General features: G+C 50.6%; 1 protein-coding gene across 2 annotated transcripts in view; it reads left to right on the top strand.

Moving 5' to 3' along the window:
* Positions 1–23,396, top strand: part of DAGLB (diacylglycerol lipase beta) — a 42,122-nt gene that overhangs the window by 10,196 nt on the left and 8,530 nt on the right. The window contains exons 3-11 of one of the 2 annotated variants that reach the window (XM_015133252.3): positions 2,208–2,379; positions 3,738–3,996; positions 5,792–5,914; positions 8,193–8,320; positions 12,980–13,106; positions 14,261–14,344; positions 18,180–18,257; positions 22,689–22,769; positions 22,855–22,982. In XM_015133252.3, the coding sequence (XP_014988738.3) occupies positions 2,208–2,379; positions 3,738–3,996; positions 5,792–5,914; positions 8,193–8,320; positions 12,980–13,106; positions 14,261–14,344; positions 18,180–18,257; positions 22,689–22,769; positions 22,855–22,982 (1,180 nt within the window). The remainder of the gene's footprint in view (positions 1–2,207; positions 2,380–3,737; positions 3,997–5,791; positions 5,915–8,192; positions 8,321–12,979; positions 13,107–14,260; positions 14,345–18,179; positions 18,258–22,688; positions 22,770–22,854; positions 22,983–23,396) is intronic. The other variant, XM_015133253.3, reaches the window with a different exon arrangement.

Raw genomic sequence — 23,396 nt, forward strand, 5'->3', positions numbered from 1 at the left:
TCAGTATCTTATTTTCTGGGACCTTAATCATAGCAACTCCATCTCTTGATTCCTTGTCTGCGTATTTCATTAATGCGGTATCAACAGTTGCCATCACAGTTGGAGTTTCAGGTCCAGGTGCTGCTGACATTATGATGTGTCTGTTTTTAGAATCCCAGCCCTCCAGGAAGCAGTGTGTATGCAGATGCTATTTCCTGTTTCTCTGGGGTGTTTGGCTATTGTTATAACAAGCTTCAAATATAAACTATGTTTTTTTTTTTTTTTTAACATACCTGCACCCATTCCCCCTCAGAGAGGTTAGTATTACAATTATTTAGCTTATAAAATTTCATCTTTGTGCCAAAAATGAGGCTGTTAGTGCCTAATATTTATTTATTTTTGCATTTTTATGATTATTATTATACTTTTAAGTTCTATGGTACATGTGCACAACGTGCAGGTTTGTTACGTGTGTATACATGTGCCATGTTGGTGTGCTGCACCCGTTAACTCGTCATTTATGTTAGGTATATCTCCTAATGCTATCCCTCCCCCTCCTTCCACCCCCTGGCAGGCCCCGGTGTGTGATGTTCCCCACCCTGTGCCCATGTCTTCTTATTGTTCAATTCTCACCTATGAGTAAGAGCATGCGGTGTTTGGTTTTCTGTCCTTGCGATAGTTTGCTCAGAATGATGGTTTCCAGCTTCGTCCATGTCCCTGCAAGGACATGAACTCATCCTTTTTTGTGTGTTAGTGCCTAATATTTTAAGATGTGACTATTTAAGTTATTCTAACAGAAGATAATTTTTGGAATGTGAAAGCTATTTCCTGGCAGGGTGCTATGGCTCATGCCTGTAATCCCAGGACCTTGCGAGGCCAAGGCGGGCAGATCACTTGAGGTCAGGAGTTCAAGACCAGCCTGGCCAACATGGTGAAACCCAGTCTCTACTAAAAATACAAAAATTAGCCAGGTATAATGCCTCTAATCGCAGCTACTAGGGAGGCTGAGGCAGGAGAATTGCTTGAACCTGGGAGGTGGAGGTTGTGGTAAGCTGAGATTGCACAACTGCACTCCAGCCTGGGCGACAGAGCAAGACTCCATCTGAAAAAACAGAAACAAAAATTAACCAAAAAACCCCCACAAAAAAACAACTGTCTATGGGACCATTAGGCCTAATTCAGTGCAGTGGTGTGCACCTGTAGTCCCAGCTACCCGAGAGGCTGAGGTGGGTGGATCACTTGAGCCTGAGAGGTTGAGGCTGCAGTGAGCCATGATTGTGCCACCACACTCCAGCCTGGGCAAGAGAGTGAGACCCTGTCTCCAAAAAACAAAAAAGGCGCTATTACGCTCTCTGAGCTTCAGTTTCCTCGTAGGTAAAATGAGATAATGACTAACCCAGTCACTGTGGGGATTAAAGAAGTATGCACATAAAGTGTTTTAGGATGGTGTCTAGAACAATATAGGTCTCAAAGGGATGTGGAGCTTATTTTCCTGGCTGTTAGAACTTGGATGACCATCTATCCCTGTTTGCCTGGGACAGTTCTGTTTTTTGCCTGTTGTCCCAGCATAATAATAATTATTTCTTAAAATTTATTTTTGTTTTTTGAGACAGAGTCTTGCTCTGTCACCCAGGCTAGATAGAGTGCAGTGGCACAATCTCAGCTCACTGCAACTTCCGCCTCCCGAGTTCAAGTGATTTTCCTTCCTCAGCCTCCCTCGAAAGTAGCTGGGATTACAGGCACCTGCCACCACGCCTCGCTAATTTTATTTTTAGTAGAGTTGAGGTTTCACCATGTTGGCCAGGCTGGTCTCGAGTTCCCGACCTCAGGTGATCCACCTGCCTTAGCCTCCTCCCAAAGTGCTGGGAGTACAGGTGTGAGCCACCACGCCCGGCCCCAGCATCATTATTAATAGTCCTCTTTTTTGCTCTCAGAAGTATACCAGTTTGGGCCATGATTATATCGTCACCCCAGTTAGAACCCAGCAGTGTTCTGAATGCCTGGTAAATCTTAAAAAGGAGCCCAAGACTTTTGTCACGTTTCCTATGCTTACTTTCTCACTTGCTCTCTGACTTAGGTGCTGATTACCAGTTACAAGTAGAAAAAGTCAGGAGGCGGGTGTGTGCACAGTACAAATGTATGCTCTGCAAAAACTGTGTTTTTGCAAAAAGGAAGCTCTTCATCTCTGAAGAAGCAACCAAGCAGTCAGAACGTTTTTTGTATTTCAGGAACGATTTGTAACCCCGGACCGCGGAAGTCTATGTCTAAGCTGCTTTACATCCGCCTGGCGCTCTTTTTTCCAGAGATGGTCTGGGCCTCTCTGGGGGCCGCCTGGGTGGCAGACGGTGTTCAGTGCGACAGGACAGTTGTGAACGGCATCATCGCAACCGTCGTGGTCAGGTAAAGTCTCCCTTCTTCTCTTTGAGTTTCAGTGGATTTGACACATAGGTGAACAAACCCTTCTAACGTGACAGAGAGCCCGGCGTCCCTCGGACTTCCTGAAATAGTTAGAAATTGGAGTTAGTTTCTGCGTAACTCATGAAAATTTAGAGACACTGTTTACCCATGAAATACAACTCATCTTTCGTTATGCGTGTATTGATGTAGATTTCTTTCCTTACTGGTTCTCTCTTTTCTACATTCCCTTCTCTTTCTCTCTCTCTTTCTTTTTTTTTTTTTTTTCTTAAAGTCTTTTATTCCTAACCCTTCTCTTATAAGCATTCGGAAGAAAACCCAATACCAAAACCAGGGCAAAAACAAACTAAAGGTATGAAAAGAGATACGGTGTCCAGAAGTGGGACAGGGAATAATATTCTAGAATGATAAGGTTTTCGTGTTTTCTAGGCGAAAAATCTTAGAGATGATGCAGTTCCACCCCCTTAACACCTTCTGTTCTAAATAAGGAATCAGACCTGGGCTGTTGCTGCGTTTCCGGAGTCACACCGCCAGGGGGCAGCAGAGCCCCTTCGGGAGGGGCATCTTCCCAGTGCTGTGTGCTCCTGAGTCCAGCGTCTTGCAGTGTGGAAATATTTAAACATACAGATGAAAGGCCTATGAGAGTACCCTGTGATAAGGAAGTTCTTTTGCTTTCATGAGAAGAGCCCTGAGGCACTGAAGGGGAAGGGCGTACGTCATGGTCCCAGGGCCATACAGAGAACAAGTGCCCGCTGCTTCTGGGCCCAGGCTGCAACTCTGCCCAGTGGACACCTCCCTGTTCCTTCTGTGGCCTTTACTGTTAGCGCAGGGCCTGGGTTAGTCATTGATTCATAAGGAACTTTCTTTTCTTCTTCCTTTGAAACGGAGTCTTGCTCCATCGCCAGGCTGGCGTGCAGTGGCGCCATCTCGGCTCACTGCAATCTCTGACTCTCTGGTTCAAGCAATTCTCCTGCCTCAGCCTCCTGAGTAGCTGGGATTACAGGCACCCACCACCACGTCCAGCTAATTTTTGTGTTTTTAGTAGAGATGGGGTTTCACCATGTTGGCCAGGATAGTCTTGATTTCCTGACCTTGTGATCTGCCCGCCTCGGCTTCCCAAAGTGCTGGGATTACAGGCGTGAGCCACCACGCCCAGCCTCATAAGGAACTTTCTAGAAGAAAGTTGCTTGCCTCAGGCAGGTTCCAGGAGAGCTGCATCTTCCTTGGTAATAGGACTGTCCGTGTTAGAGACTCAGAAACTGAACCCGGCGGAGGGACCCCGGACACCTGCGTCTGGGCTGGGGCCTGCAGTCACCGAGCCTTTTCCTCTCTCTGTCTTGCAGTTGGATCATCATTGCTGCCACGGTGGTTTCCATTATCATTGTCTTTGACCCTCTGGGAGGGAAAATGGCTCCATATTCCTCTGCCGGCCCCAGCCACCTGGATAGTCATGATTCAAGCCAGTTACTTAATGGCCTCAAGACAGCAGCGACAAGCGTGTGGGAAACCAGAATCAAGCTTTTGTGCTGTTGCATTGGGAAAGACGACCATACTCGGGTTGCTTTTTCGAGTACGGCAGAGCTTTTCTCAACCTACTTTTCAGTAAGCCGAGGGGATCTGGTTTGGTCTCTTTCTTCTGTTTCAGTAAATGCTTCTGATGGAGCTGGTCCCTCTGTTCCCATAAAACAGCGTTTGAGAACTTGGTGTCTTTTGGTGTGTGGGGGGTGGCGGGAGACACTCTTGTCTGTGATGAACCCTCCAGGGAGCAGTTCACTGCAAGAGCCACGCCTTCTCAGACCCTGAACCCCAGCGGGGCATGTCTTCGTACTGACACCCACTCACTACCCTGTCAGGATGCTGGATTATCCTATAAGGAACCACATAACGGACGCTGGACACTGCGAATAATTTGCAGCTGGTACTGAGCAGATACCAAGCACAGGCAGTGGCATGAACCAAAGTTGGAATCAGATAGTGGCTTCTTCCCACTTTATATCATCACGGAAATGTTGATGATCCCCCTTCTGGAAGTCAGTTTGAATAGATGATTGCAGCACAGAAGGAAGCGTCATTCTAGAGCGATTTCTTCTGCGGTTTGAAAATGCTTGTTTTTTTTTTTCACATGCAGTGTGTAATTTTTTTATGTGACGTTCTCTGCTGTTACATTCCGTACTGAGACGAGGTAAGGGAGGAAGAGTTCTCTGCTCATCCTGCACACCTGCCAGCCTCTCTTCCCACCTCTGTGCTGTCTGACTTGGCACCATTCAGGGCTGGTCCTGGAGCCTGACACCAGGCCACAGCAGCAGCCTCTGGAGAGGGAAGAAGGAAGCGTGTGCCCTAAATAAGTTAAAGGAGTGCTTCACCTTAGTCTTAAGATATTCGGAAGAGGGAAGAAGAGAAGCTGGTTATTTCTAGAGGATGTCGTAATCTACATCACAGGCAGAACTGATGGCTCAGTGGCCGAGTGGCCAGTATATTGTCCCTTCTTTTTTTTTTTTTGAGACAAAGTCTCTCTTTGTCGCCCAGGCTGGAGTACAGTCACGCAATCTTGGCTCACTGCAACTGCCACCTCCCGGGTTCAAGAGATTCTCCTGCCTCAGGCTCCTGAGCAGCTGGAGTAGTACAATAGCTGGGATGGCAGGCACCCGCCACCACGCCCAGCTAATTTTTGTATTTATAGTAGAGACGGGATATCACCATGTTGGCCAGGCTGGTCTTGAACTTCTGACCTCAGGTGGTCTGCCCACCTCGGCCTCCCAAAGTGTTGGGATTACAGGCGTGAGCCACTACACCCGGCTAGTATATTATCCTTTCTTACAGGTTGCAAGTACCTGGAGGTGATTGAGAATTCCTGACTCCTCCATTTCTTGGAGAAAAAGGATGTCAGGCCCAAGAAGACTCATTGTCTGTTGCTTTCCTAGCTTAGGGCCCTTTTTGAGGCTTGCCATACCCTGTGAGTATGAGTTAAGTCTCCTAAATCTCTACCATCCACTGCGTTTCAACAAAACCTTTCCAGCATCTTGAGAAATGAAAGTATAAACGTGGGCTAAAATGGTGCATTGCTACAAAAACGGACAATTTATCCATTGATTTCTCCACTTCACAAAATATTTGAAGTAGATTAAAAATAGTTGAGTCACTTGAAGTGAAATTTTAAGACAGGTGAATAGCATTTTTATATTCTCCAGTGGACTTGTCTGAGGGCAGGATGTGCAAACGTATTCAGGTCACATAGAGGAGCACCCCTGCCAGGAGCAGGCTTTTTAACACATCTCCGTGTCTAGAAATGTCTCTGTGTGTGCGTGTATGCCGGTGAACTCTAGAAGACCGGATTTCAGAGGACCCGGGGGCGTTGCCTGCTGGGTTTTATGACAGGCCATTGTGGTTTTCCACCCAGGACACAGATCTGGTGCCCAGTGACATTGCGGCGGGCCTCGCCCTGCTTCATCAGCAACAAGACAATATCAGGAACAACCAGGAGCCTGCCCAGGTGGTCAGCCACGCCCCAGGGAGCTCCCAGGTGAGCCCGGCTTCATGGAGTGTCCAGTTCTGACACTTCCACCTTTTGGTGGGTCTTCAGAATCTTACAGCTAACCTATAGCAATTTCCTCCTGCCTTCCTTCTTTCCCCTTTCTCCTCCCTACCCCTTCCCCTACCCTCCCCTACCACCGCCCCCGCCATTTTTTTTTTTTTTTAAGACGGAGTCTCGCTCTGTCGCCCAGGCTGGAGTGCAGTGACACGATCTTGGCTCACTGCAAGTCCTGCCTCCCGGGTTCACACCATTCTCCTGCCTCAGCCTCCCAAGTAGCTGGGACTACAGGTGCCTGCCACCACACCTGGCTAATTTTTTTGTATTTTTAGTAGAGATGGGGTTTCACCGTGTTAGCCAGGATGGTCTTGATCTCCTGACCTCGTGATCTGCCCACGTCAGCCTCCCAAAGTGCTGGGATTACAGGCATGAGCCACTGTGCCTGGCCTCCCCTCCCCTTTTTTCTTTTTCTTTTTTTTTTTTTGAGACGGAGTTTTGCTCTTGTTGCTCAGGCTGGAGTGCAGTGGCACAATTGGCTCACTGCAACCTCCACCTCCTAGGTTCAAGTGATTCTCCTGCCTCAGCCTCCCGAGTAGCTGGGATTACAGGCATGTGCCACCACACCCAGCTAATTTTTTGCATTTTTAGTAGAGATGGGGTTTTGCCATGTTGACCAGGCTGATCTCAAACTCATGACCTTAGGGAATCTGCCTGCCTCGGCTTCCCAAAGTGCTGGGATTACAGGCGTGAGCCACCACACCGGGCCTGTTTTTAAAACATTTTTTAAAAATCATTTTTTTAACTTTTCTTTTAGGTTCAGGGGTACGTAAACAGGGTTGTTATACAGGTAAACTCATGTCACGAAGGTTTGTTGTAGAGATTGTATTTTCACCCAGGTACTAAGCTAGGACTCTACAGCAGTTTCATTAGCAGTTGGGTTGGAATCTGATTGGCGGCTTCCACTGGTTGTATGGTATCACCTGTCAGGTGAGGCATCTTTGTATCACCTGGCGTTCAGGTAGTGGGAACCCATTCCTGCCCACTTTATCATCCATCTTATCTTTTTATTTTATTTTACTTTATTTTTTTGAGATGGAGTCTCACTCTGTCGCCCAGGCTGGAGTGCAGTGGCACAATCTCAGCTCACTGCAACCTCCACCTCCTGACTTGAGGCAGTTCTCCTGCCTTAGCCTCCATAGTAGCTGGGACTACAGGTGTGCGCCACCACGCCCAGCTCATGTTTGTATTGTTAGTAGAGACAGGGTTTCACCGTGTTGGCCAGGCTGATCTCGAACTCTTGGCCTCAAGTGATTTGCCAGCCTCAGTCCCCCAAAGTGCTGGGATTACAGGTGTGAGCCACTGCACCCGGCCACATCCGTCATATCTTTGAAAGCTTGTGTTTGAGGAAATTTGCTGTTCAATTCTATGCAAGAGAACAATTCCTCCTAGGATGGGGACTGCAATTCTCCCTGGGTGTGTTTGCTTTCTTCTCTGGGGCTGGGGGCAGAAACAGTTCAGCTTTGCTTGGTCGTAGTTTTCCTGCTACAGGTCATTACGTTTTTGAGAGAGAAAATTGCACATAGACGGTATACATTTTCGCTGCTCCAGGTTAAGCCGCTCAGTTCTGGGCAGCTTGTGTGTGGCAGCGGCATGGAAATATACTAGTTTCAGGCATCTAGATAGGAAGCCTCGGCTCATTTCAGCAAAGACACCAGGACAGTCACTGGAGTGTTTTTTACTGTTAACTTCCCCCGTGCTTGCTGTGTTCCTATAAAATGAGGAGTCAGGCCGGGTGTGGTGGCTCACGCCTGTCCTCCCAGCACTTTGGGAGGCCGAGGTGGGTTGATCACCTGAGGTCAGGAGTTCGAGACCAGCCTGGCCAACACGGTGAAACCCCATCTCTACTAAAAATACAAAAATTAGCCGGGCGTGGTGGCGGGCGCCTATAATCCCAACGAATCGGGAGGCTGAGGCAGGGGGATTGCTTGAACCTGGGAGGTGGAGGTTGCAGTGAGCTGAGATTGTGCCACTGTGCTCCAGCCTGGGCGACAGAGCGAGACTCTGTCACCAAAAAAAAAAAAAAAAAAAATGAGGAGTCCATGTCAGTCCGTATTGAAGGAGCAGTTTTGCCTGTGGGCATGTGAGGGTTCTGTTCAGTGAAGGAGCAAGAAGAGTCGGGAGTTAGAGTTCAGGTTTCAGGTCTCAGTGTGTCGATCCACTGTGTCGGGAGTTCCCTTAATAAACAGTAGTTTCTGTCCTTCTCTTGCAGGAAGCTGATCTGGATGCAGAATTAGAAAACTGCCATCATTACATGCAGTTTGCAGCAGCGGCCTACGGGTGGCCTCTCTACATCTACAGAAACCCCCTCACGGGGCTGTGCAGGATTGGTGGTGACTGGTGGGTTGGCACAGTCTCAGCCTCCATAGCCATATTTCCCTTAAAAAAAAAAAAAGCTTTCTATTTTGAGATATTTCAAAAACTTGCAAGAACAGTGCAAAGAACTCCCATGAATCCTTTACCTAGAGTCACCAGCTGTGACTCATCTGGTCACATGTGCTGTATCACTCTCTTTCTCTCTCTCTCTCTCTATATATATATCCATCACATGTTGTCCATGACAAACATCCTATATGTATCTATATATATACACACACACACACACACGCGCGTATTTTTTTTTTCCCTGAACCGTTTTATTTTATTTTTCCCTTTTTGAGACAGAGTTTCACTCTTGCTGCCCAGGCTGGAGTGCAGTGGCACGATCTCAGCTCACTGCAACCTCCGCCTCCCAGGCTCAAGTGGTACTCCTGGCTCAGCCTCCTGAGTATCTGAGATTACAGGCGCCCACTACCAGGCCCGGCTAATTTTCTATTTTTAGTAGAGACGGGGTTTCACCATGTTGGCCAGGCTGGTCTGGAACTCCTGACCTCGTGATTGGCCTGCCTCAGCCTCCCAAAGTGCTGGGATTACAGGCGTCAGCCACCAGGGCCGGCTTCAGGTAATTTTTGTATGTTTAGTAGAGATGGGGTTTCCCCATGTTGACTAGGCTGGTCTCGAACTCCTGACCTCAAGTGATCTGCCTGCCTCAGCCGTCCAGAGTTCTGGGATGACAAGGTGTGAGCCACTGTGCCCAACCTCAGTAATACCCTTTTTAGCAATTTTTTTTCCAATCCAGGATGATGCATTGCATCTAGTTTCCATGTCTCTTTGGTCTCCTTCAAGTTGTAAGTTTCTCAGCCATTCTTTCGTTTCGTGATATTGACATTTTGAAGAGGACAGTGCAGATATTTTGTAGAAGGACCCTCAATTTGCATTTGTGCGATGGTTTGCCTGTGATTAGATTTACATTTTGCATTTTTGGCGGGAATGGTCCATGACAAACATCCTTCCTAGTATATCATATCGGGGGATACACGATGCCGGGTTGTCCTGTTTCTGGTGATGTTAACATTGATTGCTTGGCTGAGGTGGTGACTGCCAGCCTTAAAATAATTTAAATATCTTGTCCTGGGCCAGGCATGGTGGCTCAAACCTGTAATCCCAGCTTTTTGGGAGGCTGAGGCAGGTGGATCACTTGAGCTCAGGAGTTTGAGACCAGCCTGGGCAACCTGTCATAACTCCATCTCACTAAAAATATAAAAATTAGCTGGGTGTAACGGTGTGTACCTGTAGTCCCAGGTACTTGGGAGGCTGAGGCAGGAGAAACACCTGAGCCCAGGAGGCTGAGGTTGCAGTGAGCCGGGATTGCGCCACTGCACTCCGGCCTAGGTGACAGAGGGAGACCCTGTCTTAAAAAATAAATTAAATAGGCTGGGCGCAGTGGCTCACACCCGTAATCCCAACACTTTGGGAGGCCGAGGCGGGTGGATCACGACGTCAGGAGATCGAGACCATCCTGGCTAACGTGGTGAAACCCCATCTCTACTAAAAATACAAAAAATTAGCTGGGCATCGTGGCGGGCACCCATAGTCCCAGCTACTTGGGAGGCTGAGGCAGGAGAGTGGCGTGAACCCGGGAGGTGGAGCTTGCAGTGAGCCGAGATCACACCACTGCACTCCAGCCTGGGAGACAGTGAGACTCCGCCTCAAAAAAATAAATGAATAAATAAAATAAATAAATGTATATGTCTATATCTCACCAGGTGCAGTGGCTCATGCCTGTAATCCCAGCACTTTGGGAGGCCAAGGCGGGCGGATCACCTGAGGTCAAGAGTTCAAAACCATCCTGACCAACATGATGACTCCCCTTCTCTACTAAAAATACAGAAATTAGCTGGGTGTGGTGGCGCACACCTGTAATCACAGCTACTTGGGAGGCTGAGGCAGGAGAATCGCTTGAACCAGGGAGTTGGAGGTTGCAGTGAGTGGCTATCACAGCCATTGCACTCCAGCCTGAGCAACAGAGCAAGACTGTCTCAAAAAGAAAAAAACAAAAACCAAAACAAAATGAAAAACAAGTAAATAAATGTCCTGTCCCTCTCTGAATTCTCATCTGGCAGTACAGCATCCGTTGATTCTTGTCTGAATCACTTATCACTAGGATGGTGGCAAAATTGTGATTTTTCTTTCTTTTTTTTTTTTTTGAGACGGAGTCTTGTGATCCTGACTCACTGCAATCTCCGTCTCCTAGGTTCAAGTGATTCTCCTGCATCAGCCTCTCCGAGTGGCTGGGATTACAGGCTCGCGCCACCATACTCGGTTAAGTTTTTGTATTTTTAGTAGAGATGGGTTTTTGCTATGTTGGCCAGGCTGGTCGAACTCCTGACCTCAGGTGATCCACCCGCCTCGGCCTCCCAAAGCGGTTGGATTACAGGCGTGAGCCACTGCACCTGGCCAAAATTGTGATTTTTCTAAATTCATCATTTCTTCTACATTAATTGTCATTTCCTATAAAAAAGAGCTTTTTATCCCTACATTTTATTGTCAATATGGATTTATAGATTCTTAAGTTCAGTGGGTTGTAATTATTACTGTTCATTTTATAGTAAGTACAGTGTTTATTTGATGCTCAGAATGTCCCAGATTTTGTCCTGCAGATTGGCTCCTATGTTCTTTTCATATGACCCTGTCTTGTTTTGAGCACTTCCTTTCTTGGGACCGTTGCCCAGGCTAGAGTATAGTGGTATCATCATGGCTTACTGTAGCACCGTACCCTCAACCTCCTGGGCTCAAGTTATCCTCCTGCCTCGGTCTCCCAAAGTCCTGGGATTACAGGTGTAAGCCACCACACCTGGCCTATGTATTTATTTTAAAGATTATGAGATTATACTAATACCTTTTCATTGTTTGTCTTTTAAGAGACAGGATTCTCTCACCTCAGCCTTCCAAGTAGCTGGGACTACAGGCATGCGCTGCCAGACCGGGATAATTTTTTTAAATGTTTTAAATTAATAAATTTATTTTAGAGACAGTTTTGCTTTGTTGCCCAGGCTGGTCTCCAACACTTGAGCGATCCTCCCGCCTCAGCCTCCCAAAGCGCTGGCTTCACGGGCATCAGTCACCTGGCCCTGATATCTTTTAAATCTAATCCAAAGTCCCAGGGTTTCTCTTTGCTTCTCCACATCATTTCTGCAAAGAGAAGCCTGGCCCGCAGCAACATCAGCGTGAGTTACCCACGCTCAGTCCCCCATTACTAACAAAATAGTTTCAGAATTCCTATACCCAGTTCCATTACAAAAAAGGCATCTGATAAGTAGAGTTTGCAATTTGTTTGTAGTTCTTTTTGTTTTTAATTTAATTTAATTTAATTGCATTTTTTGAGACAGAGTCTCGCTCTGTTGCCCAGGCTGGAGTGCAGTGGCACAATCTCAGCTCACTGCAACCTCCGCCTCCTGGGTGCAAGTGAGTCTCCTGCCTCAGCATCCGAGTAGCTGGGACTGCAGGCGCCCGCCACCCCCCTAGCTAAGTTTTGTATTTTTAGTAGAGATGGGGTTTCACCATGTTGGCCAGACTGGTCTCGAACTCCTGACTTCAGGTGATCCACCTGCCTCGACCTCCCAAAGTGCCGGGATTACAGGCATGAGCCACCTCACCCAGCCTCTTTTTGTTTTTAAACATGGAGTACAGTACTCAAAAGTTACTTCTATGATTTCTTATTTGTTTTCTCCAGAGTTGACTGTGTTGTTCATTTGGACAGGTTTGGTTTACCTACTTCTGTTGGCATTCAGTTTTAGGGATTTGCCCATCCTTGTTGATTAATTTTTTGAATATGGAAATCATTAACATGATGCCAGAAGTCAGAGCTCTACCTAAGACATGTGTATACAGAGAAGTATTCTTTTTTTTTTTTTTTTGAGCCTTGCTCTGTTGCCCAGGCTGCAGTGCAGTGGTGTGATCTCAGCTCACTGCAAGCTCCACCTTCCAGGTTCACACCGTTCTCCTGCCTCAGCCTCCCAAGTAGCTGGGACTACAGGTGCCCGCCACCACGCCCAGCTAATTTTTTTTTTTGGTATTTTTAGTAGAGACAGGGTTTCACCGTGTTAGCCAGGATGGTCTCGATCTCCTGACCTTGTGATCCACCTGCCTCGGCCTCCCAAAGTGCTGGGATTACAGGCTTGAGCCACCACGCCCGGCCAAGAAGTACTATCTTTAATAAGCCATTCAAGGCCCAGTGCAGTGGCTCACATTTGTAACCCCAGCACTTTGGGAGGCCAAGACGGGCAGATCACCTGAGGTCAGGAGTTTAAAACCAGCCTGGCCAACATGGTGAAACACCGCTCTACTAAAAATACAAAATCTAGCCAGGCGTGGTGGCGCGTACCTGTAATCCCAGCTACTCAGGAGGCTGAGGCAAGAGAATCGCTTGACCTCGGGAGGCAGGGGTTGCAGTGACCCGAGATTGTACCAGTATACTCCAGCCTGGGTGACAGAGTGAGGTTCCATTTCAATCAATCAATAAAATAAGTTTTAAAAAGCCATTCCATGTCGGCCAGGCTAAGTCCTGAAAATTGTCTGCTCTGGTCCTCGCGTCTCTGGGAAAATGTGGCAGTGAGGACGGACATTCCTTGCTGAGTGGCTCTGCTTGGCACAGTAACGTCTTTGGCCTCCTTTTTTTAGTTGCAGAAGCAGAACCACAGACTATGACTTGGTCGGAGGCGATCAGCTCAACTGTCACTTCGGCTCCATCCTGCACACGACAGGGCTGCAGTACAGGGACTTCATCCACGTCAGCTTCCATGACAAGGTATGGACGCTGTAGGCGGCGGCTCTTTACTTCTTTTGGGTCCTGGAGCCCTTAGAGATTCTGATGGAAGTTTTGAATTATTCTTCCCATAATTCATAGACACACAAACACACTCCTGAGTTCTGTGTACGGTTTCAGAGGGGCCAGCCACAGACCCTGGGGAAGCCACACAGATGCCTTGGTGCAGGTTCAGAACCCAGGTTTCACGTAAGATAGAGGCGTCCTCATCAGAAATAGCATGCTGCGTTTCTTATCTCGCCCTTCTATCGAGGAGCAGTGAAGTCCCTCAGTATTAATCCTGCATGGCTTCCGGGGTTTGTATCGCTGTCTTGGGTCCTGAGTTCCATCAGCAGTGTAGCGCAGCGGGTCTGGCACTCTGGGGGGGTCACCGTCACCTGGGGAGAAGCTGCAAAAGCCAGCGGTGGGCTGGGCACAGCAGCTCACACTTGTAATCCCAGCACTTCGAGAGGCCAAGGTAGGCGGATCACAAGGTCAGGAGTTCAAGACCAGCCTGGCCAATATGGTGAAGCCCCATCTCTACTAAAAATACAAAAATTAGCTGGACGTGGTGGCGGGCGCCTGTAGTCCCCACTGGTCGAGAGGCTGAGTCAGGAGAATCACTTGAATCCAGGAGGCGGAGGTTGCAGTGAGCCGAGATTACGCATTTGCACTCCAGCCTCGGCGACAGAGCGAGACTGTGTCTCGAGAAGAAGCCAGCTGTGTGTGGCTGCAGTGCTGTGTGCCCAGTGTGGCTCGGTGTCTCTCCAGGTGATTCGCACACGCACAGCCGCGGGGGGCCTGCTGGTGCAGATGGGCGGCTCTCACACTTTGCTGTCCAAAAGAACCTCTAGGAGTTTTTAAAACTGCTGAAGTCCAGGCTGCACCCTGGGTCAGTTAAATCCCAGTCTCTGGGGAGGTCAGAGGGAGGCTAAGAAAACGAAGACCCTTTTTCCTGTCGAGCGGCGTGGTTTGTGAAGGCCAGTCCTGGCCAGAGCGGGTCCCACTGTGTAGTGAGCATGAGTGGAGAGAGGCGGCGTCCCCTCCTCTGTGCCGCAGGAATTGGGCCGTCACCGCAGACACTACAGGGCTCTGACTTCGCTTGCGGGTGCACTTGTTCACTGCTGAGGCTCCATGCTTGTTTCTTGCTCCTGCAGGTTTACGAGCTGCCGTTTATAGTGGCTCTGGATCACAGGAAAGAGTCTGTTGTCGTCGCCGTGAGGGGGACCATGTCTCTGCAGGTAATGTTGGAACTTGACTTTCCAGCCCTGGGAGTGGGGTGTAGGGGCGGGAGCACACAGACGCTCAGCTGGGGAAAACCGTCAGTAACCGCATGAGACGCGGGAAAACGCTGAGGACAGAAAATGAGGATGTGAGCCCAGGGTTGGGAAATACTCCCTTTGCAAAAAGGGATGAAGCTGTTTGGTCTTCATTGAGAATTGTCAGCGGCAGAGCAGCTGGCAGGTTGGCCCCCCGCCACGGGAGCTCCAAGAGGGCACCTGCTTGGCCCCCTCTTGCCTATCTTCCCTGTGCCCAGCCAGGCCCCACACCTGGGAGCCTCCTGTGGAATTCCTGCACCAGAGCCGGATGGCGGCAGAGAGTCACGCCTCTGGCCACCAGCCCCGCTGCGAGCTCCGGGTTTGGGTCCTCATACCCCTCGTGGCCTGCCATTCTCCAGGTGCAGCCAGGACTGCCTACATCCATCCCCAGCCCGTGGCCCCTCTTCTGTCTTCCTCAGCCCATCCTCCTGTGCCCCTTGGAGATGCCAGGCAACGCTTTCCTTGTCGAAGCTTTCTTCTCTCAATTCCGGTTTCCTCCTGGCCACTCCTCAGTCTCACTTCCCGTTCTTCTCTGCTGACCCAGAAAATGTGTTGAGACTCCAGAGCCTGTGCGCTCGGCCCTCTTCTGCTCCCGACTGGCTCTGCGGCAGCCTCCCAGGTCCAGGGCCAGGACCCCAAACCTGCATCTTCAGGAGCCATCTGGCTCTCCCGGGAGGCACCAGAGAAGCCACACTCCTCACAGGGCTGCTCCTCCCGGAGGGTGCTCTGTTCATGTCAGCTCTGCCAGCGTCCCCCCATTGCCCATTTAAGAAGCAGTGGCACCTGTAATCCCAGCACTTTGGGAGGCCGAGGTGGGTGGATCAGGAGGTCAAGAGATTGAGACCATCCTGGCCAACATGGTGAAACCCTGTCCCTACTGAAAATACAAAAAATTAGGGCCGGGCGCGGTGGCTCAAGCCTGTAATCCCAGCACTTTGGGAGGCCGAGACGGGTGGATCACAAGGTCAGGAGATCGAGACCATCCTGGCTAACACAGTGAAACCCCGTCTCTACTAAAAAATACAAAAAACTAGCTGGGCGAGCTGGCGGGCGCCTGTGGTCCCAGCTACTCGGGAGGCTGAGGCAGGAGAATGGCGTGAACCCGGGAGGCGGAGCTTGCAGTGAGCTGAGATCAGGCCACTGCACTCCAGCCTGGGCGACAGAGCGAGACTCCGTCTCAAAAAAAAAAAAAAAAAAAAAAAAAAAAATTAGCCGGGCGTGGTGGCAGGCGCCTGTAATCCCAGCTACTCAGGAGGCTGAGGCAGGAGAATCACTTGAACCCGGGAGGTGGAGCTTGCAGTGAGCCGAGATCGCACCACTGCCCTCCAGGCTGGAGACAGAGCAAGACTCAGTCTCAAAAAAAAAAAAATTAGCTGGGTACGGTGCCAGTGCCTGTAATCCCAGCTGTTTGGGAGGCTGAGGCAGGAGAATCGCTTGAACCCGGGAGGTGGAGGTTGCAGTGAGCTGAGATCGCACCACTGCACTCCAGCCTGGCCAACAGGGCAAGACTCCATCTCGAAACTAAAGAAGCAGTGGCGTCGTCTGTGGCTTCTGTGCGCCCTGTCTGCTGCGTGTGAGGTTCCTGCCCCACCTGTGTGACCCTCTCTCCATTTCCAGCGCCGTGGCCCCACTTCTGGCCCCAGTCCTCTAGCTTCCCATCTCCGTCCCTGTCTAGTCTCTCTTCTCCACAGTCTGTTTGATTGTTTGCTTCTGAGACAGGGTCTTGCTCTGTTGCCCAGGGTGGAGTACGATGGTACAGTCAGCTCACTGCAGCCTCCACCTCTTGGGTTTGAGTGATCCTCCTGCCTCAGCCTCTCAAGTAGCTGGGACTACAGGCATGTGCCACTACACCCGGCTATTTTTTCTATTTTCATAGAGACAAGATCTCACTATGTTTCCCAGGCTGGTCTCAACCTCCTGGGCTGTAGCCATCTACTCACCTCAGCTTCTGTCCATTGTCCTGTCCACCGAGGACTCACTCTAGAACACGGGTCGGATCTTACCGTCCTGCTCAGAAACCTCCAGTGGCTTCCTATTGCCTTTATTGATGTGTCTTTAAATTTTCTTTTTTTAATTCCAACTTGTACTTTAGATTCAGAGGGTACACGTGCAGGTTTGTAGCTGGGTATACCAGGTGATGCTGAGGTTTGGGGTGCCGTTGATCCTGTCTCCCAGGTACTGAGCACAGTACCCAGTACTTAGGTTTTCAGCCCTTCCCCCGCCCTCCTCTAGTGGCCCCGGTGTCTATTTTCCCCTCTTTGTGTCCATGAAAACCCAGTGTTGAGCTTCCACTGTCACATCAAACCACGCAGTGTTTGCTTTTCTGTGTCTGTGTTAATTCGCCAAGGATGATGGCCCGCAGCTGCCTCGGTTGCTGCAGAGGACATGATTTCGTGCTTTTCTCTGACAGGGCCCACTGCCTTTAATATCAAGTTTCTGTTTCTTTCTTTTTTTTTTTTTCCAGACAGAGTTTTACTCTGTCACCCAGGCTGGAGTGCAGTGGTGCGATCTCGGCTCATTGCAACGTCCGCCTCGCGGGTTCAAGCGATTCTCCTGCCTCAACCTGCTGAGTAGCTGGAATTACAGGCCTGCGCCACCACGCCAGGCTAATTTTGTATTTTTAGTAGAGATGGGGTTTCTCCATGTCGGTCAGGCTGGTCTTGAACTCCTGACCTCAGATGATCCGCCCGCCTCGGCCTCCCAAAGTGCTGGGATTACAGGCGTGAGCCACCGTGCCTGGCAAGTTTGTGTTTCTTATCACAGCTCTGGGTGCTTTACCCAGCAGCCTTCCCCCTGCCTGCTCCGCAGCCTGGACACCGGTGCCGGGGCCTCCAGCCCAGCCGCACAGCACTCACCTGTGGACCTTTTCAAATAGGGCTGGTGTGGAGCCGCGTCCAGGGCCCCAGCCAGTGGTCCCGCTGCCCCTGTGGGGAGGACGCGCCTGTCCTCTCTGCTTTCACAACAGCCTCTTCCTTCGGGTCTGGCTCTGGCATCACCTCCTCCAGGGAGGTGGCACGCCCCTGCCCCTAGGCTGTGCCCTGTCCTCTGACTCGGCACCGCCTGGCCCTTGCTGCAGCACTAGTCTGGGCCTCCCCCTCTCCACGGTTTCAGCTGTCACGGGGCTCCTGAGGACAGGAACCAGGCTTTGTTCAAAACCCTGGTACAGCCGGGCGCGGTGGTTCACGCCTGTAATCCCAGCACTTTGGGAGGCCGAGGCGGGCGGATCACAAGGTCAGGAGATCGAGACCATGGTGAAACCCCGTCTCTACTAAAAATACAAAAAATTAGCCGGGCGTGGTTGTGGGCGCCTGTAGTCCCAGCTACTCGGGAGGCTGAGGCAGGAGAATGGCGTGAACCCGGGAGGCGGAGCTTGCAGTGAGCCGAGATCGCGCCACTGCACTCCAGCCTGGGCAACAGAGCGAGACTCCGTCTCAAAAAAAAAAAAAAAAACAAAACCCTGGTACAGGCTCTGTGCCGCGGAGTCCTTAGAATATATGTGTGTGATGGGGAAGGCGCAGGGTGTGTCTTAGGCATGCTCCATGATCCCCTCCACTCTTCACGCCCAGCCCAGAGCTGGTCGCGCCGTCGGGGCCCTCAGGAGCCACCGCTGGGTTTCCCTCCTGAGTCGGGCACTGAACCAGGAGACGGTACCATCCCCGCCATCCTCCATAGAAGTGTCAGGAGCAGGAACCACCTGTCATTCTCCCACCCTGCCCATCCCAGGCTGATGGCTGCTTCTGCAACGCCCTTTTTACAGGACGTCCTTACGGACCTGTCAGCGGAGAGCGAGGTGCTGGACGTGGAGTGTGAGGTGCAGGACCGCCTGGCACACAAGGTATGAGCGCAGGCTCGTGCGTCTTTCCCGTGAATGCTGACCACACAGCAGATGGGCACCTCGGCCAGGAACTGCACAGACAGCGCTGCCCGTTCCTCCTGCGCTGATTCTCACAGCCGCCCTGGGAGGTTGTAGGATTTTGTTTGTTCTAAGAGAGAGAAGCCTGTTCAGAGAGAGCGAGCACCTTGCCTGAAGTCGCATGGCTACTGGAATAAGTACCAGGTTGGGCGTTTGAGCCCAGCTCTGTGGCTTTTCCTTCTCTCTTTGTGTGTTTGCTGAGAGGCAGTCTCCCTGTGTTGCCCAGGCTGGTCTTGAACTACTGGGCTCAAGTTGTCCTCCTGCCTCAGCCTCCCAGAGTGTTGGGATTACGGGCATGAGCCACCACACCCAGCCTCCTCTGAATTATTTCAAGTAGAACATTCTTATGATGAAGAAAAGCTTCACCACGACTCAGAGCAGCAGAGAGCGAGCACCAGGCCCTCAGGAGGCAGGCCACCCTGCTGGCACTCTGCCAGGTCACTCACACATTCTCTGTGCAGATGGCAGATGTCACGGTGCCAAGTTCACAGTTTCACTCTCACTGTGCTATGCGTGTGAGGCTGCCTCAGCTCCTCCTGAAGGATTGAAAACCCCCCGCCCAGAGAAGAGGGGCGGGGTTTCTAGTTTTGGGGGTTTTCTGTATCTGTGGTGAGATGTTCCTGAAACACATTGGTCAGTGTCACTGTTCGTTGGTAGTTAGTGCGCAGTTCTGGGCATTCAGCGCGTTCACAGTGCCGTGTGCCCATGTCCAGTCCCAGCACCCCAAGCACAAGCTCTGAACCCATCACCACTGACTTCCCCTTCCTCCCTTCCACGGCCTCTGGGAACCTCTGTTCTACTTTGTCTCTACAAGTTGTCTCTTCTGGGAACCTCACAGAATTGGAATCGTACAGGATTTGTCCTTTTGTCACTGGCCTATTTCTTTCTTTCTTTCTTTGAGATGGAGTCTTGCTCTGTTGGTCAGGCTGGAATACAGTGGCACCATCTCGGCTCACTACAACCTCCGCCTCCCGGGTTCAAGCCATTCTCCTGCCTCAGCCTCCCCAGCAGCTGGGACTACAGGTGCCCGCCAGCACACCCAGCTGATTTTTGTATTTTTAGTAGAGACGAGGTTTCACCATGTTGGCCAGGATGGTCTCGATCTCTTGACCTCATGATCTGCCCGTCTCAGCCTCCCAAATTGCTGAGATTACAGGCTTGAGCCACCACGCCCGGACTGTTTTTGTTTTTGAGACAGGGTCTTGCTATGTCACCCAGGCTAGAGTGCAATGGTGTAATCATAGCTCACTGCAGCCTCCATCTCCCAGGCTCAAGTGATCTTCCCACCTCAGCCTCCCAAGTAGCTGGGATTACAGGTGTGTGCCACCATGCCTGGCTAATTTTTTACTTTGTATTTTGTAGAGATGGGGGTCTCACTGTGTTGCCCAGGCTGGTCTTGAACTCCTGGCTCAAGCAGTCCTCTTGCCTCAGCCTCCCAAAGTTCTGGGATTGCAGGCGTGAGCCACCGCGCCCAGCCCTTTGCTGTCTTTTTTGTATGCCAGTTCACAAAAGACTCCAGTTTGACTGTTCCTGGGTGTGTGTGAGGAAAGGAGGAACTGGAAGCCTTAGTACAGAGATGCCCCAGAAACCCATCAGGGGCCAAGGGGCTTGGCCTGGGTGGATCTGCTCAGGCAAAGGCTTTACGTGACCACAAGCTGAGGACCCCCGGCCTGGCTGGCAGCTGAGGCCCCCACGTGCTGTGTTCGTATTTTAGTGACAGTTTGTCCCTTGGGTCAGGAAGGCTGCCGCTCGGGGCCTGTCCTGTGCTCTTGGCTTCATTAGTGCCAAGTCGCACTGAGTTTGGCTCTGACGCTGTCCACAGTAATCAGACTCCAAATCTGCGCGGCCGAAAGGGCCTTGGCGTTTTGTTGTTGGAAGTGTGCCGGGGAGGCTCGCCGGCAGCGGCTTACTCCACATCCTGCTGGGCTCTGCCTGCCCGGCGCCAGCCACACAGTAGGTGCCCAGTGAGTGTCGCCTGGAGTTGACTGCATCCCCCTGTCACAAGAGAGAGAAAGGGCATCTGGGGATTTGTTAAGAAGTGCGGTCAGGGCCGGGTGCGGTGGCTCACGCCTGTAATCCCAGCACTTTGGGAGGCCAAGACAGGTGGATCATGAGGTCAGGAGATGGAGACCATCCTGGCTAACACGGTGAAACCCCGTCTCTACTAAAAATACAAAAAATTAGCCGGGCGAGATGGTGGGCGCCTGTAATCCCATCTACTGGCTGGGAGAATAGCCTGAACCCGGGAGGCAGAGCTTGCAGTGAGCCGAGATGGCGCCACTGCACTCCAGCCTGGGCAACAGAGCGAGACTCCGTCTCAAAAAAGAAAGAAACTTGTAGTTGCATTAGAGATGATGAAAAACAGTCTCCCATCTTCTGTGGGATTTTCTCCACCCCATCCTGTTAGAATAGAAGCTTCATGGGACGGGGCCAGGCCCGCTTTTCTCCGGGCCCAGCACAGGAGCACGGTGAGAAAGCATTTTGAAGATATTTCTCATTGATGGGGCCGTTTCCCTGGCACTGCTTTTCTTTTTTAAAAATCTTTTGAGGGCTTAACTGCATGTAGGGAATGGCTTTATTTTTTTCTTTTATTATTTTTATGATGATTTTTTTTTTTTTTTTTTTTTTTTGAGACGGGGTCTCGCTCTGTCACCCAGGCTGGAGTGCAGTGGCCGGATCTCAGCTCACTGCAAGCTCCGCCTCCCGGGTTCACGCCATTCTCCTGCCTCAGCCTCCCGAGTAGCTGGGACTACAGGCACCCGCCACCTCGCCCGGCTAGTTTTTTTTTTGTATTTTTTAGTAGAGACGGGGTTTCACCGGGTTAGCCAGGATGGTCTCGATCTCCTGACCTTGTGATCCACCCGTCTTGGCCTCCCAAAGTGCTGGGATTACAGGCTTGAGCCACCGTGCCCGGCCATGATGATGTTTTTTCAGAAACAGTCTCACTGTGCCACCCAAGCTGGAGTGCAGTGGGGCATAGTTTGCTGTAACCTTGAACTCCTGGGCTCAAGTGATCCTCCTGCCTCAGCCTCCCAAAGTGTTGGGATTACAGGCATGAGCCACCACATCCAGCCAACTGCTTAATTTTCAAGAAGCCTGTTTCAGAGGACAGATGTATATGTCAGAAAATTTTAAATTTTTACTGGACACAGTGGCTCATGCCTGTAATCCCACTACTTTGGGAGGCTGAGGTGGGCAGATCATGAGGTCAGGAGTTTGAGACTAGCCTGGCCAATATGGTGAAACCCCGTCTCTACTAAAAATACAAAAATTAGCTGGACGTGGTGGCGTGCACCTGTAATCCCAATTACCCAGGAGGCTAGGCAGGAGCATCGCTTGAACCTGAGAGGCAGAGGATGCAGGGAGCCGAGATCACACCACTGCACTCCAGCCTGGCCAACAGAGCGAGACTCTGTCATTTATTCATTCATTCATTCATAAATAAATAAAATTGTATTTATTTTTTGAAGTTAAAGCCAAACCTAACCACCCCAAAACTCACTTAGTTTTACCTTTGCAGGAACAGTGGATGCTTATCAGCTTCTTTGATTCAGAACTTTATGAATTTTGTTGTTTTAGAGAAATGGGGTCTTGCTACATTGCCCAGGCTGGTCTCAACCTCATGGGCTCAAGTTATCCTCCTGCCTCAGCCTCCCAAATAGCTAGGATTGCAGGTGTGAGCCACTTGGCCCAGCTTTAGAACTTTATGTTTAAATGTCATTTAAAAAGTGTAAATCTGACCAGCCATAGGAACTTGGCTGAAGTGAATTGTGGTATGTTCACACAGCACTAAACGGTGTAGCTACAGACAAAGCCACAGAAATGTATCTGTGGAAAGATGTTTGGTTGTTTTTGGGTTTTTTTAGGGTGGGACAGGGTCTTACTGTGCTGCCCAGTGATGCAGTCATGACTCACAGCAGCCTGCATTTTCTGTGCTCAAGCGATCTTCCCACCTCAGCCTCCTGAGGAGCTGGACTATAGGTGCTCGCCACCAAGTCCGGTTATTTTTTATTTTTATTTTTATTTTTTGAGTAGAGACAGGATCCAGGCTGGTCTTGTATTTTTATTTTAGTAGAGACTGTGTTGCCCAAGCTGGTCTTGAACTTCTGGGCTCAAGTGATCCTCCTGCCTTGGCCTTCCAAAGTGCTGGGATTACAGGCGTGAAGCACCGTGCTTCATGTCAGGCTCTGTGCAAGGGGCCAGGAGCATAGCCATGCACCATGGATGTGGCTGCTGAGCCCATGATCTCAGATCCCGGGAGAGACTCACACGTCAGTGCACAGCGTCATCCCATCTCGAGTCTCCCCTGGGCCTGCCTTGTCTGAGGATTAACTACCTTCTTTGTGTTTTTAGGGTATTTCTCAAGCTGCCAGATACGTTTACCGACGACTCATCAACGACGGGATTTTGAGCCAAGCCTTCAGCATTGCTCCTGTGAGATCTTAGTTAACTTTCTTTCCTTCTCCTCTCTGGAGCTGTTGTTTTTACCCTTCGCCTCATTCTGCTGTCTGTCCTCTAGGAGTACCGGCTGGTCATCGTGGGCCACAGCCTCGGGGGTGGGGCGGCCGCCCTGCTGGCCACCATGCTCCGAGCCGCCTACCCGCAGGTCAGGTGCTACGCCTTCTCCCCGCCTCGGGGGCTGTGGAGGTGAGCCTTTGTTTTCCTGCTCTAATAGCTTGCTACTTAGTGTCATGTGGTCAAGACTCATCTTTTTTTTTTTTTTTCTTCCCCCCCTCCCCACCCCCCCCGCCCCGCCGAGAAGGAGTCACGCTCTCAGTGGCATGATCCACCTCCCAGGTTCAAGCTGTTCTTCTGCCTCAGCCTCTCGAGTAGCTGGGACTACGGGTGCACGCCACCATGCTGGCTAATTTTTGTATTTTTAGTAGAGATGGGGTTTCACCATGTTGGTCAGGCTGGTCTCTAACCCCTGACCTCGTGTTCCACCGCCTTGGCCTCCCAAAGTGCTGGGATTACAAGTGTGAGCCACTGCACCCAGCCAAGACTCCTCTTTTATTCATCACCTAATCACAATTTTTCATCCACAAGAGAGATTTGTGGTTT

This window comes from Macaca mulatta, chromosome 3 (assembly GCF_049350105.2).
Source record: "Macaca mulatta isolate MMU2019108-1 chromosome 3, T2T-MMU8v2.0, whole genome shotgun sequence".
Taxonomy (NCBI): Eukaryota; Metazoa; Chordata; class Mammalia; order Primates; family Cercopithecidae; genus Macaca; species Macaca mulatta.